At 44.3% G+C, this 16,523-nt stretch overlaps 1 protein-coding gene across 4 annotated transcripts in view; it reads right to left on the reverse strand.

The window, feature by feature from the left end:
- Positions 1 to 16,523, reverse strand: part of GCDH (glutaryl-CoA dehydrogenase) — a 183,147-nt gene that overhangs the window by 87,808 nt on the left and 78,816 nt on the right. For all 4 annotated transcript variants that reach the window (XM_069231970.1, XM_069231968.1, XM_069231969.1 and 1 more), the window contains 2 exons: positions 10,837 to 10,899; positions 9,986 to 10,156 (listed from right to left, as the gene is read on the reverse strand). In XM_069231970.1, coding sequence (XP_069088071.1) covers positions 9,986 to 10,156; positions 10,837 to 10,899 — 234 coding nt within the window. The remainder of the gene's footprint in view (positions 1 to 9,985; positions 10,157 to 10,836; positions 10,900 to 16,523) is intronic.

The raw sequence follows: 16,523 nt of genomic DNA on the forward strand, positions 1-16,523 counted from the left end.
GGAGAACTTAACTCTGAAGAAGAGAATATGTCCTCACAAGGGAAGAAGAGGAAAAAAGGAAGAACCTAAGATCAGGGCACCAGGTAAGTGAAGGGCGGGGGGTGGACACCCTGTCACGAGGCCCGACACCCAACCCTGGGCCTCCGACCTCACCGTGAGAAACAATTCATACCAGGGGCGAGGAAAAAGGCTGCGGCAGGCCCAACGACCTGCAAAACAGACCGCCAACCCCACAGCGGTCCGACATTACCCCTAAAGAAGAATGAGAGCGCAACCCCCGCTGACTTGGTAGGCCTGGAGGAGAAAAACTGGTGGAATAAGGCTTGTGATCATAGCCTATGCCAGTCCTCAGCCAGCAAGTTTGTTTCTTGGAGCAGACAAATATGGGCCTCCGAGCGTTCTAGGTAGGGAAATATAGCTCTGCGTTTAACTGGGTTATTAAGACCCTTCATGTGGAGGATAAGTATCTGCAGACTCTGCATCTTGGGTTTGGGATAGAAAGTCTTGATGAGTCTCCTAGAGGGGTACTAATTGTGTGTGCCTCTGGGGTGTGTATGGGGGTGGCATAATGAAGACAATAACATACCTGCAGAAGTAAGTTAATAGAACACAGAACTGGAGGTTCCCCCAAATATTAACTAGAACATCATAAGAACATGAATGATAATAGGTGTGATAATGTCCAGAGGAGCCAATGGGTGGAATGAAGTCCAAACTGGTGGAAGTAGGAGGATGTGGAGCAGACCAGGGACCCCCGTGGTACTGCATTTAAAAGAGCACAGTCATAGTTATGGCGGGCAAACTGGCACCTGGTCACTGGAGAGCGTCTCTAGTGTTGTCTACATCTCCTGTGCCATAGCTGCCGGGTCAGGACGAAAGCTTGAAGAAGACCTCCCTGCCCCACTCCACTGCGGCGTCTGCGGGTCACCTTTTCGCTCTGATTGCTCTGTGAGGAATCAAGGAGGGTGTTGTTGATTCCCAGCAGCCTGCATGCCTCTTTAAGGGAGCGAAGTTGGTAGAGCTTGCCCTGCAACCAGTCAGAAGGAGTGGCCCCAGGAGTATGTGATGCCTTATTTTCAAAGGTGAGCTGTGACTGGGCAAAATTCTCTACATTTCTGGAGGGTAGAGGCAGTCAGATCCTGGTATAACATCGCTGTGGCTCCCCTTAAATGCACCAGGTGCTTGTCTCGGGCCATCCGTAGAATCCATTCTTTTAATTAAAAATTGTGGATGCAGACTAGTATATCTGCCGGGATGGCAGAGTCTGATCTCCTGGGCCAACCCGGTGTGCCCGGTATGTTTTGATGTCGCCCTCCTCTGTAACCTCCAGGATTGAGCAAAACAGGTCAGTCACAAATTGACTCACATAAGTTCCTTCAGCTCCAGATAGGACAGCCCTGATCCGTATGTTGTTAGCAAGGTATATATTTTCTAAATCTTCAGCATGGCCTCGTAGGTCCATTTGCTGGTCCTGGAGGTGGGGGATTTCCTGCTATAACTTTTCAATCTCTTCATTGTGAAAGGTTTCATGCTCCTCCAGAGAAGAAACCCTGTCCCCCAGGCTGCCCATGTCATGACAAACCTCCCGCAAGTCCACTGATAGTTCCTTCTTAAGTGTCTGAAGGTCCTACCGAAGTGGGCCAAAGAGAGCCACCAGGAAGAGCCAGATCACCAGTGTTTTCGCACTGCCATCTACAGTTGCGGTGTCCAAGCTCAGGGAGGGCGTTATGTCAGTGGCCTGTGCCCCTGGGGTCCAGGTAAACATCTCCTTTAGTGAGCAGTCCTTCTTGCACCGTCTGGCTGCCAGTGCCCCAATATTGCATGGGGTCCCCAGTGGCAGAGTGGAGGGGAGTCCCGGGGTATTCAGTCCTGGTGGATCACCTCCTGGGTCAGTGTGAGGGAGATCTCGGAGGCAGCGATAACCCAGTGCATGGAGGTGCTACTCCCAGGGGGGCCCTTCGAGCCAACAACAGATCCCACGTGAACCCTCCCACCCCAGGGGTGAGATCCCCACAGACGACTGAGCAAGGCGACGCACCTGGGAGAGCCCATCCTAGCCCCTCCCCGACCGTAACGGTGGTGCTAGTGCCAGCGGAGGAGGCCTTCTACCCAGGCATGCGCCGCTGGCAGGCAGGATCCAAAACTAACTGAGGGGGGGAGGCCCCCTGCACAGGCGGTGCATATTGTTGTTTGGCTGTCTTGATAAGGTGAACAGATCAACGGGGGCTGGGTAGGGGGGTGTATGCGCCTTCTGGGAGCCCGGAACCCTGGGGGGTGCAGTATGTGTCAATGGAGGCGTTGGTCCCAGTGTCTCAGTGCACGCCCCTCCAGCTCTTCGATCCCAGGTGTAGTTTCAACTTGACACTGACTGCACCCGAGGCCTTCTGAGCGGAGGCCCGACAGCTTCTTCGCTGTGCCCCACCCAGCCCATGCAGGCCCTAAGCCGGGGAACACTGCCATGGCCGTAATCACAGCTAGCCCCGTCTTCAGGTTCAAACTGTTGTGCACTTGCGCCTCCCACGTTGCGTCTCTAGTTCAGGGGAGGCTGGAGCTGCGTGGGGCTGGCTCCACTGGGGGCAGATAGACTCACTGCCTTCCTGGTACCGGTGGTCCAGCTGGGCCCCTGTCCAGGCTCTCCAGCAGGCCGCGCCTTGGCAAGGGTGCCGGTAGCCATGCGGGCCCTCAGCCGATATAGGCCTCAGCTCCCCTCCGTCAGGCCCAGCCGGGTCCATGGCTGCTCTGGACGCAAAGTGACGATCAGGGCACTCTCCTCTCAGAGGCACTGCTCAGGCGCTTCAGACTGGGTGCATTCCCCAGTATAGCTGTAGTTCAGGTGGGGCAGATTGGCGCGGGGGATGAGGAGACCAAGAAACATGTCTCACCCATCTGCCATCTTAGCCATGGCCTCTCAATTTGTCTTTTATGAGTCTTATCTTTAACATCATGGTGCTGGGACCAAATATAAAGAGGTTTATAGAAGCCAACAATAAAGCCTCAACTGCAAAAATAATAGTCAGTGGAACCCAATCTGAGACTTTGCACTTACTCAGGGCAATAAGGCAAGGCGTCCTTCTCTTCCCACTGCTGTTTGCCTTGGTAGTGGAACTGCTAGAGTTTAAAATCAGGGAATGCAAGTAAATCAAAGGTGTACCATTTGGAGACGTCCAACATAAGGTCCTCCTGTTCACGGACGGCATTTTATTAACAATGCTTGACTCAGACCCATCCATTAAAGCTGCATTGGATATTGTGCAAAAGAATAGGGAGGTCTCTGGGTTCAAGGAGAACCTGGACAAATCATTGTGAGATTCAGTCACAATGTGAAAAAATGCGTGGCTGAAATTTCTCGATTTTGGTGGGCAAGGGAAAGCATCAAAAACTTGGGAATACTGATCACTTCTACCTTGGAAAACCCACACCCTTCCCACTATTAAGGCAGACTTGCAACGTTGACAACCATCGTTTATCTCATGGTGAGGCAGAATAGCTACGCTTAAAATAAACATATTACCCAGAGTATTTTTATCAAATGTTTTAAATGACTCAAAACTTTACCAAATGTTGGGCTTCTCTGTAAGGAAAAGAAAACAAGCATTGGCCAAAGCTGCCGGTCTCACTTTGTCATTGTAGAGCACGTGACAAGAGAAACTTTCCCAATGTCTGATAGCCATGTTAAAAGGAAGCAATGAAAACACTGCTTCCTATGATTTGAAGAGGGCCGCCAAGTTGTTATCCATACTTTCAAAACGGCTGATCAAAGCTATTGGCTTTGTCAATGTCAGTAGAGTTATAAAGCCTTCAGCACTGACAAAGCTAATAGTGGCTACCAACAGGGAGAGGTGCAGCAATTAACAATTAATTGGGGCAACATCTGGGGCATCACCAAGGATGCTATCCGCCACATTGTATGCTGCAAAGAAGTGTCAGGAGGTACGTTGGCAGGAAAGAAAAAGGATAAAGAGAATATTCAGGGCATCATCAAAACAATCATCTGGCAAGATGCCAACGAGCAGCTGAGGCAGGAGCAGAAAGCTGGGTGAGAAGGGAGTTAATTTAAATAAAGTCCTCAAGCATGGTCTGAAAATCAAGACTTGCACTCCCATGGAGTACTAAGGAGATATTGAAAATAAACATGTTTTTCAATGGAAGTAGGAGTAGTGGCTACACTGTAGTCAGTTAAATCAAGGGTAAACAAACTATGCTCTGTGTGGTGGGACAAACTCACGGAAAGCCACCAATAAAAACCAGGCAACTGAGATTGAAAAGAAACTCATCTAATCAGTGTGACTGTGTAGTACAGCATACAGTGTCTACAACAGGCGGCCGCAGTTGTCTGTAGCAACATGCAAAAATGCTATGCTAATTGTACCAAAAAACCTCAACTTTTTGAAAAAACCTAGTATCTTTCAAACTTTTCATAAAAGTAAAGGAAATTAGGAAGGTTTGTGAAAGATTGAAATATTTTCAGTCTTTTAACTTTCTAACAGTGCCATTTTTAAACTCATAATTAACTATAAAAACTAGGAAAACATTTTATATCGAGTTATCACAGTTAATCGGATTTATCTGTTAATTTTAAAGTTCAAAAAAATATATAGGTTCACATGATGCAAGCCATCATCCTTTACCACTCGGCTTCACATTCACACCTAAGCGAACAACAATCAAGTAGTCCCAAAGGTCACCGGCCCGCAATGTACATTCACTAACATTGCAAGAAACCTTAACTTCACTCAGAAATAGGTGGGTGCAGGCAGCTTACAATTAATCGGAGCTAAAGGCAAATGCTTCTTCCCCAGGTCGGGAACCTAAACTTGTCTTCAAGCTCCTTTACATGACTACTCTTTTTCTGCAACCACCTACCCATTTTCTAGAGTGTGTGAATGGTGTTACAATGTTGAGGGAACTGAGGCAAATGTGATGCCATCCTTAGCCTTGAATGCCTTAACGGTGAGAACATATTTAACCAGTGCCAATGTGGGAGATTTGACACTGAGCTTGGTTTCAATGTTGGGCACAGGGGCTGAGGTTTTTACGAATGTCAGTCTTTCATGGAAACCAGGAATGATGTGAATGAGAATGTTGATGACAGTGTCCTCTTCCCTCTCTTTTTGATTTCCTGTTCCTGGATCTCCTTCTGTTAGAATACACTGGCATTGCAGGCACCATCGGAGTGGAAGCAGAGAATTGCCCGGAGATCTTGTCAGCTTTTTTCATTTCTTTCGATTTCAGATCTTCACGTTTACCTCAAAGACTGTTGTCTATCCTGTACTCCTGGGTCCTTTTTGACATCTGCACACAGAATGTGCATTCATTTACGGAATGGTAAATTGATAAACAAACCACACATGCTTGTTATGGTTCAGAGGCAGCTTTCTAGTATTCCCCGGGATGGGCACTCCACAAATAGTGAAGGCATCTTGACAGGAAAAATCTCAGGGAAAAAGCAACAACATATTTTGCACGACTTCTAAGTTGGATAAAATGTAGATATAAAAAAGGGATATTTCTCTGTGACGTTCTTCAGAGAAAACAATTTTCCGTTAGACAATTGCCCATTACAAAGCATCATAGGTAGTGGAAGCCCAAGGGGCTTCAAGGGACTGGGTGCTCTTTTTCTCTTACAATGTAAGCCTATCGGACTGGTTGTTGTTCTCATCACTTGTTCAGCAGAGGTTTGTCGTTTAGGTGCTGCAGTGTCGTTTTGAGAATTTTTTTTATATTATTGTAAAGAAATGCCTCCTTGGCATGGTTACCCCCTGACTTTTTGCCTTTGCTGATGCTAAGTTATGATTTGAAAGTGTGCTGAGGCCTGCTAACCAGGCCCCAGCACCAGTGTTCTTTCCCTAACCTGTACTTTTGTTTCCACAATTGGCACACTCTGGCATCCAGGTAAGTCCCTTGTAACTGGTACCTCTGGTACCAAGGGCCCTGGTGCCAGGGAAGGTCTCTAAGGGCTGCAGCATGTCTTATGCCACCCTGGGGACCCCTCACTCAGCACAGACACACTGCTTGCCAGCTTGTGTGTGCTGGTGGGGATAAAAAGACTAAGTCGACATGGCACTCCCCTCAGGGTGCCATGCCAACCTCACACTGCCTACAGGTATAGATAAGTCACCCCACTAGCAGGCCTTACAGCCCTAAGGCAGGGTGCACTATACCATAGGTGAGGGCATAAGTGCATGAGTACTATGCCCCTACAGTGTCTAAGCAAAACCTTAGACATTGTAAGTGCAGGGTAGCCATAAGAGTATATGGTCTGGGAGTTTGTCATGCACGAACTCCAAAGCACCATAATGGCTACATTGAAAACTGTGAAGTTTAGTATCAAACTTCTCAGCACAATAAATGCGCACTGATGCCAGTGTACATTTTATTGTAACATACACCCCAGAGGGCACCTTAGAGGTGCCCCCTGAAACCTTAACCGACTACCCGTGTAGGCTGACTAGTCTTAGCAGCCTGCCACACACCAGACATGTTGCTGGCCACATGGGGAGAGTGCCTTTGTCACTCTGTGGCTAGTAACAAAGCCTGTACTAGGTGGAGGTGCTTCTTACCTCCCCCTGCAGGAACTGTAACACCTGGCGGTGAGCCTCAAAGGCTCACCCCCTTTGTTACAGCACTCCAGGGCACTCCAGCTAGTGGAGTTGCCCGCCCCCTCCGGCCACGGCCCCACTTCTGGCGGCAAGGCCGGAGGAGATAATGAGAAAAACAAGGAGGAGTCACTGGCCAGTCAGGACAGCCCCTAAGGTGTCCTGAGCTGAAGTGACTCTAACTGTTAGAAATCCTCCATCTTGCAGATGGAGGATTCCCCCAACAGGATTAGGGATGTGCCCCCCTCCCCTCAGGGAGGAGGCACAAAGAGGGTGTAGCCACCCACAGGGCTAGTATCCATTGGCTACTAACCCCCCAGACCTAAACACACCCCTAAGTTCAGTATTTAGGGGCTCCCCAGAACCTATGAACTCAGATTCCTGCAATCTAAGAAGAAGAGGACTACTGAACTGAAAGACCTGCAGAGAAGACGGAGACACCAACTGCTTTGGCCCCAGCTCTACCGGCCTGTCTCCCCACTTCTAAAGACACTGCTCGAGCGACGTATTCCCAGGGTCCAGCAACCTCTGAAGCCTCAGAGGACTACCCTACATCTAGAAGGACCAAGAACTCCAGAGGACAGCGGTTCTGTTCCCCAAAGACTGCAACTTTGCAATAAAGAAGCAACTTTGAAACAACACACGTTTCCCGCTGGAAGCGTGAGACTTTGCACTCTGCACCCGACACCCCCGGCTCGACTTGTGGAGAACAAACACCACAGGGAGGACTCCCCGGCGACTACGAGACCGTGAGTAGCCAGAGTTGACCCCCCTCAGCTCCCACAGCGACGCCTGCAGAGGGAATCCAGAGGCTCCCCCTGACCGCGACTGCCTGCTTCAAAGACCGGACGCCTGGTAACGATGCTGCACCCGCAGCCCCCAGGACCTGAAGGATCCGACCTCCAGTGCAGGAGCGAACCCCAGGTGGCCCTCTCCCTTGCCCAGGTGGTGGCTACCCCGAGGAGCCCCCCCCCCCATTGCCTGCATCGCTGAAGAGACCCCTTGGTCTCCCATTGATTTCTATTGCGAACCCGATGCTTGTTTACACACTGCACCCGGCCGCCCCCGTGCTGCTGAGGGTGTACTTTTTGTGTGGACTTGTGTCCCCCCCTGTGCCCTACAAAACCCCCCAGGTCTGCCCTCCGAAGACGCGGGTACTTACCTGCTGGCAGACTGGAACCGGGGCACCCCTTCTCCATTGAAGTCTATGTGTTTTGGGCACCACTTTGACCTCTGCACCTTACCGGCCCTGAGCTGCTGGTGTGGTAACTTTGGGGTTGCTCTGAACCCCCAACGGTCGGCTACCTTGGACCCAAACTTGAACCCCGTAGGTGGTTTACTTACCTGCAAAAACTAACAAACACTTACCTCCCCCAGGAACTGTTGAAAATTGCACTGTCTAGTTTTAAAATAGCTATATGTCATTTATATGAAAACTGTATATGCTATTTTGCTAATTCAAAGTTCCTAAAGTACCTACCTGAAATACCTTTCATTTGAAGTATTACTTGTAAATCTTGAATCTGTGGTTCTTAAAATAAACTAAGAAAATATATTTTTCTATACAAAAACCTATTGGCCTGGAATTGTCTCTGAGTGTGTGTTCCTCATTTATTGCCTGTGTGTGTAGAACAAATGTTTAACACTAGTCCTCTGATAAGCCTACTGCTCTACCACACTACCACAAAATAGAGCATTAGAATTATCTCTTTTTGCCACTATCTTACCTCTAAGGGGAACCCTTGGACTCTGTGCATACTATTCCTTACTTTGAAATAGTGCATAGAGAGCCAACTTCCTACAATTATAAACAGTCTAAAATTCAGAAAATCTTGCCATTGATTGTCTTTTGAAAGTGCTCCAGAGATTGCCTTTTGAAAGTGTTCGGATACAGGAGGGAGGGAGTCGGGAAGAGGTAAAGGAAGCAGTGGCGAAGGAGGAAGAGAGAGAGACAGAGTGTGTATGCATGGGTATATATATGTTACACAGTGGCGGTCGCCACTCTGTAGTTATGTTTAGGTCAGTTTCCACAGGAACAGGACTTTTTTGTTTTGCTAATATATTATGGGCTATTTGATTAATCTGCAAGACACTTTCCGAAACAAAAGTGAATCAGCCTAAGCTCCTTCCTGGAAAGCTTTAGGTTAATCTGTCAAGTGGCGACCAAGAAAAAAAAATGGAGGGGGGCGCAACGTTGCCTTCCCGTGTTAATTTCCATTAGAAATGTTGGGAAGTAATACAGAAAAAAATTACTTAATGGAACTACCCCAAATTTGGCAAAAGGTTAGAACTTTACTCAGGAAGCTTGCTTTTCATTATTTGGTTTAAATCTGTTGGTTCAGACTTTCTCTAGAAATAAGGATTTAAAGCGGTGCTCAGGTGATCATAAAGGTGTTAAAAAATATGGTGGTATCTCTGGACAGTTGGTCCTGTGGTACCATAAATGTAAACAATAAGGGCCGCTAATTGGCAAAGAGAGATTTTTCTCTTATAAGCCTTTTGGTACCACAGGACCTTAGTACCGAGCAATCTGGTTGACTGGCTGCAACTTAAGAGCACAATGTTTTGGTTGCTATTACAGGAAAGAAGGGTTGGGGTGGATAGGTATTCCCTCACCCTCTAGCACTCAAGGGGTGACCAGAGAAACACCCTCCCCCAGGGGCCTAAAACTAAAATAATAAAAAAATAAAAAAATCACACTGCTGTATTCCCTGGGGGCTCAGCCAGGCCATCTGTAAGGTACTGCACTACTCAAGTGTGAGCCATACCGCAGGACTGGGCACGCTTCACAGGATGAAGTGTCTGCAGTCCCACGGTACTATGGAGCTGATGCTAAAATATTTTTGGGGTGGGGTTCCCTGGGGGTCTGGCCACTGACAGTGGCTGGGTATCTTGCCTTTGCGCTGATCAGCCATAAAAAAACTTAAATGTGGCCTTGGAAGCAGGATTTTGGTATGGAAGTGGGATTTTAATAGGGAAACTAGAATTGCAACCTATCTGTGATGATCTAAATGGGGTAAATGGATCCATCTGATTTCTCATACCAATGCTATTATTTGGGAATTAGGAATTCTGCACATTCCTACTCTCCACGAGTAACAACCCAGTCTATATATATTCTACCTTCAGATGACGTAACAGTGGTTGCACCAGAATTTAAGCTGCTCACATATTTCTTTAGGAGTATCATAAATTGTCACCGCAATAACAACAACCAAATACAGCCATTCTCAACTGATTGACTGAAATCCCAGCGCTGTATTATAATGTTGTCCACGTAATTAAATGCTTGGGGTAAATACAAACAGTAACAAGAACTAAACAAATATTGATTAAAAAAACATCCTACACCACACTCCCAAAGGACAGATAGCAATGTTTCCCCTCACCTAACTTGGGGAGATATTTCTGCTTCTGCTCTTCTGTTCCATAGGCATAGATTGGGTGCATGACCAGGGAGGACTGGACGCTCATCACTGACCGGTAGCTACTGTCCACTCTCTCGACTTCCCGGGCAAGTAGGCCGTAGGAGACATACGAGGTCCCAGCACAGCCGTACCCTTAGTATACAAGTAATAAAGGAAAAACAGAAGAGATCATCCCTTAAGACATACTCTTACATGCAATAGTTTGAGTTGTTCTCTTTTCAGAGTGATGTGGTGAGAAAAGGTTACAGCATCGTTGTGGTGGTTTCTGCCCATTAGAGAGCACTAGAGTGAAAATCTGCTCCTAGATTCAAAGGCAAATTTGGTCATCTTATGCAAATGATCCCTTCCTAGTTACAGCCAAAGTAACTGTTGTCTCGCAGTGCTTTGATGGTCTGACAACCTAAGCCTAAAGTGATCTTCTCCTCCTGTGGTGGTATGTGGCATGCTGCACTTCTACAAATTAATAGTTGAAATGTTGTAATCTTTAAGTTCTGTGGTGGGCTGACGAGAATAGAGGCTAGTTCGAACCCCAGGGATATCATGTGACCCCTAGAGGAGACTTGCTAGATTGTTTGTATTCCCCTAGTGATGCAACGACCACCTACCTATAATGGTTACAGCACTTATCTGCTTCATTGACCTGGCGGTTGCCCAGGAGTGATGACCTCTACTATTAAGGTTTGCAACACCTTACTTCTTCTGGGTACAAACAGACCACTGTCTGATGGATGAAGGGACTGAATATTTTCCTCTGCTTAACAACTGTTAAGTCTCTACTTGGACTGATCAGTTTTCAAAGTAATATGTATTACCTTTAATGGTGGATCCTAAGACTCCAAGTTCACCAAGTTCTGAAATGATTTCACGATGAAAGACTGAAATGATAAATAAAACAGATATCAAAAAAACATTTTCCACAATGTAAAACTCAACAATTTATGGGCAGGCATATGGAGCACAAACGATGGAACGACGATGTTGTTTACGTACTCACCCAGATATTTATAAAAGGCAGATTATTTTGGTGTACTTGTGGAATCCTTGATCAAATTTTTTCAGAAAATTCTTGTTTTCAAAAGTATAATAAAACTACAGACATATGCTGCATATGCAACGGAACAAAGACGTATTTTTAAGTACTTACCCTCATATTCACTAAAACGCTATTTTGGTGGTGGAATCCTAGATCAAATTGTTAAAAAGGCTTGTTTTCAAATATACAATGTCAGTAAAAACATGCACTGTTACATATGATGTACTGTTTTTTTTTTATAACTGTCTGTCAAATGTAAACGAACAGGGCATTCTGCTGAAAACTCTACTAAACTAACATTTTAGAGTACAAATTAAGGGAGAACATGAAGCCATAATACATCTCACTATAAAACCGTGCAAACTGACCCTGCCTCTTTAAGAACTGAGGAATGCTGTTACCCCCATCCCCCCCCCTCCAACATGCTCTGCCCTTTCAGGATGTTGCAGGACTCAACGTTGGATTACCAGGCTTTCCTGCTTTGCCTTGCCCTGAAGGACGGGCCATCAGAGCGCTTATATTACGCTCATATCCCGAGTGTGGTATGCGCTGACGGTCTGAGGACGTTGCTGGTGGGGGACTTCAATTACCAGGTTGCTGTGCTTTGCCCTGTAGGAAGGGCCATTGGAGCAATAATAGCGCGCTCATATCCAGTGCAGCGTGGGATGTACATGTGCTGTACCCGGTCAAAGTCCAGGCCGGCCTTCGCCCGGAAGAGGCTGGATTGGCTCAAACCTCTTGGCTGTACTTGAAGTACGTTCTTTAGTTGCAGTTCTGACTGTTGGCTTGTGAGGACGTTCTACATGCACCTTAGTGCCCTATACTCTCGCCTCCCTGAATTTGGCCAAGAAGCGAGAGGGCTAAGATCTTGTCTCTCCTCCGTAACGAAAATAGGGAAAAGGAAGACATCAGAGGTTCCCATAGGGCTCTCTTTACCAAACAAATTGGCCAATCTACCGTTCGATAACAACACACGGAGATAAATTAATCAACTGCTTGATGAAGTTGGGTCTATTTTTAAGCCTGCTTCTTCTTCTGCTGAGACATCTTCTAGTCTAGACCTAAAGCAAAAGAAAAATCTATAGCAAAAATGTTTACCAAAAAAGAGTAGTAAACCATGTAAGACTTCCAGCCCTAAGGCCAGCCATTTATCTATTGTTACTAATGAGTGCGTCTCTATTGAGCCCCTCCAAATTGAGACAACATGTGAACCTGACTCTGTGGTGGCTACTATCAGGTCACCACATAGTGGCAGCAGAGTTTACTCTAGCTACTCTCTTATTAAAAAGAAGGGCTCAAAACTGAAGTTTCAAACCCAAAAGAGACAACAAGTAAGTAAAAAAAGGAAGCATTCAGGATGTTGGAGCTTTGACAAATTTTTCCTTCTTTTTAGTTGGGGGGGAAGAATATGTGCTCTAGGATGCAGGGTGCATATTTTCATGTCGGAATTTGTATAAAACAGGATTTTTTTTGGTTCAGTCAGCAGAATCATTACTAATAAAGAATACTTCCCTTCCACCAGAAGACTATCCCAGGGCTTTTTTCGAATGATTGGCGGTGGTACCAGCTTTTCTTCGCAGAGCAGGAGTTTTCATTGATCCATATTTAGACGACTGACGTGTCAAGGCTATTTGGGCTAGATCTACTAAGCCTGAGAGCTAATACAGTACATGAAGAGTATTAGTGAAACTGGACAAAGAAAAAGGAACATGGTGTCTCTTTTGTAAGAGGGGTGTCTTTCCACTGGGCAAGGGCTCTTCACTTTTATCTGACTCAGTCTGTTTCAGTTAGGCTAGTACTGTCTGTACTATGCTCTATGGCTTTGTGCATTTCTCTGATCTGGGACTCCTCGCTACATACAAAAAGCTTGCAGACGTGTGAGAAATCAGCAGATTGGGTTGACAAAATTAGTATATCCAGATACTTGCTTTGCGGTCTCTGATGTTGTGGTGACATAGAATGGATCTATTTGCTGGAGTCTCTTTCTGTCATCCAGTACCTTCTTAAGCAACTGTTACAGCTGGGGAGCTCACATTTACAATCTCACTGTCCACGGGTCTGAGAGTTTGTGGTCTCTCTTGGAAAGGAAATATATCAATGTGCTGCAGACAAAGATGATTTATTCTGCTCTGAAAATATTCCTTACAGTTAGCAAGACCTTCAATAATCTGTAGACAGATCACCAAGGCTACACACAAAGGTAATTTACACATGTGTGTAATTTACATATGTAATTTACTCTTATACTTCAAGTAGTTTATTTTGGCTATTCACAAAACCTGAGTGTGAAGTTATTCAGAAGAGTAGAATTATATGTCTCCAGCCCTTTAAAAAGGGGGTAGAGACAAATTTAAACGTGCAACTTACTACTGTCCAAAAAAGTAGTACTAAGTCCAGCACCACACATCGTCTACCAGTAGGAGCTCAAAATAAAAACCCAGAGGAAATAAATGTTAAATTATTTAAAAGTTAAAAACCTAAGTAAATCTAATTTAATTTACAAAAAAAAAAAAAAAAAAAGACATTAGTTATTAAATAGTTTCATATGTATGTTATTGTGTAAATTAATGTAACACTATCTTTATTAAAATATAATTAAATTACTTTTAATGATTATATTTTATTCAAAATGAGGTAAGGTAATAGTGCTGTAGCTTCTTTATTTTATTCTACAATTTAAATACATGAATGAATTTACATATTTACAGTAAACTATTTTTACTAATTGCAAAGTTTGATATAGTTTTTAAATTTTCTCTACAATCTCCCATGGAGGGATTTCCAGCTTTACTGTAGAGTCTATCTACAGAAAAGTATACGAAAAAGTTAAAATAATGTGTATTTATAAATAGTAAACAATATAAAAAATATTTTGTATGTTCAATATTAACGTACCTTAATTTTTGTATTTCAAATGCAGAACAAAATAAAATGCTAACTTAATTTTGAATTACATCTTTAATTTAAATCAAACAAGTTTTGAAGTGTAAATTAAAAAATAAATCCCCACCTGAAATAAATGAGTTATTATGCATAATTATTATAAATGATGTATAGAATCAATTAACATACATTCAATATAATTATATTTTAATAAAAATTATTGTTACATTAACTTAGAAATTAAAAGGGGGTTAAAAAAAAATACATCTTTTTATTTGCAAATTAACATTAAAATATGCTTAGTTACATTTGTAACTATTTTAAATAATTTAACATTATTTCCTTTGGGTTTTATTTTCAGTCCCTACCGCCATTATTTTCTATGGCGGGTGTTGCAGTAACAGTGACTGGCCATGGGAGGCACTAGACTTACTCCTGCTCGGAGCCGGAGTAAGTTACTACTGTACTGGGTCCCTTTTTGGCTGAGAAGGGCAGTTTGTAAATAACAATGGGCTCAGCCTTTTGTGGGGAGGGGTTGCATATTGCTCCCTAAACCCCTACTTATTCCTCCCTAAAAACACACCCTCTCATTTAGTAGGCAGAATGCCTCTTTTTCCAGTCACTTCCTCTGATCGCTCCCACATTTACTGCTAAGTAGTAAACATACATGTGCGAGGATTTCCCAAAAGAAAAGATAGAAGAGGTGAAGTGCAGATATACACTCGTAGGTTTGTGGACATTTTATAGTACTTTAGTAGTGCTATTGTAGCACTGCCAAACATGCCCCTGGGAACAGGCCCTCATAAGTCCACCCTGTACTTCATAAACAAATAAGGGGTAGTAGATCTAGTGGTTTCTCCCAGCATGTTTTGACCATCTGACTTTGGATGTCAGTGAGGACCACTCACCTAGCTGTAGCACAGCTACCAGGATGCAAAACATAAGAGAAGATATAAACCATAATATAATAGAAAAGTATAAGTGGTTTTTAAACAGCGAAGTACTCGTGACACTTTCCTCATGATGGTGGCCAGACAAAGTCCATTTTTTGACTGAGAAGAAAAAAAACAAAATTCCTCACCTTTACCTCCAGATTTCCAGACTCATGATCTCTGGAGAATGCTCTTTCAATAAAATGGTCACTTATACCCTAATTCCTCTTGCTTCCCAAGGTGATTAACAGAACAGACAAAGCAAACAGAAGCAGCTTCTGCCTGCACCAGACCGGCTTTGACTGTGGTTATACCAAGACTTTTCAGATGTATTTTCTGTCACACAAAGGGCCTCTGCTCTCCAGAACATCGGGCAGAATATCTCACCACAGTCTTTCACCCTAGCTGAAGTTGCCTTGCAAGTTTTACTCTGTCAGAGTGTATTTGTATGTTATCATTGCTTTTCAAAAATCTAATTTCCGGGCATATTAACAAAAAAATGGACGAAAACAAAAATTCCTGGAACACACATGGAGTGTTTCCCTCTTTCAAGGAAGCAACCAGCTTCCTGGGAGCTCTTGAGTGTTCCTTCTAAACCAACCGGCCCTCCTTTGAGTGTTCGCATAGGCATCTAACTTAGAAAGCTGTTTTTTCCAGGTAGCTATTACTTCTGCCAAGAGGATGCCTGAGCTATGTCCAGAGGAACTGAATATGGGTTCCTGTTACAACAAAATGCATAGACTTCTGCTACATAAACAAAGTGCTCACTCCACAAGAAGGTAAGCAGTCTGCTACTCTGATAATAAATGTCCCAATTCCTGAGATTTATAAATCTGTCACATGGCATTAGGGTCACACCTTTGCTAAGCATTATTGTTTGGACTCCGACTCCCTGAAAGTTACATTGGGGGCTTATTTGCATATTACTCATAAAGTGGTACTTACAAGTTTGAGTCAGCTTGCTACTCTATTCTACTGTACTGTACTGTACCGAGACAAACGGCCTAGTTTCTTTGAATCAATAAAAGCCAAAACGACCTCTCCATTTTTCAAGGACACAAGACCCATGCTGCACATGATAAGATACTGCTGCCTTTAAAAGTTCTTAAAAGGGCAGTGGCAATCTGTGCTGTTTTAGAGTGATAACTATTAGGACACCGTTTCTTGCTTTTAGTTTGACTTTACAATGTTACTTGGCAGAGGTGTTTTCAGCAAGTGGCGAACAGATCAACTGTGGGTGTCCTCTATTTCTTGAAATACTTTTAAATACTTAAAGGCTCATTTCCCACTTGTGTACTTGTCGATGCATCCTGCTCAGCAGATTTGTGAGGTCAGTGTCCAACCCCGGCAAATGATCCACTAGGAGCAATGTTTGATGATGATTTGCCCAATGCCGAAATAGTTATGCCAATGTTGACAGCTGAGGTTAGTGAGCTACTTCCTGTTTTTGGATGTAACATATTGCAATCATGTTGTCTGTCTTCACTAGAATAGTCTTGTTGCTAATTTGTATAAAGGAACGTGCTGAGTTTCTTTTGGTCTGCTTTTAGCACTAAGAAATTGATATGCATGTTCTAAAGTTGTCCCATTCAGGTATATTTAGGTTTCGCCTGCACAAGCGCTTGCGCACAATGTTTGCGGAAACTTTTGT

The sequence above is a fragment of the Pleurodeles waltl genome, chromosome 4_2, assembly GCF_031143425.1.
Source record: "Pleurodeles waltl isolate 20211129_DDA chromosome 4_2, aPleWal1.hap1.20221129, whole genome shotgun sequence".
Lineage (NCBI taxonomy): Eukaryota > Metazoa > Chordata > Amphibia > Caudata > Salamandridae > Pleurodeles > Pleurodeles waltl.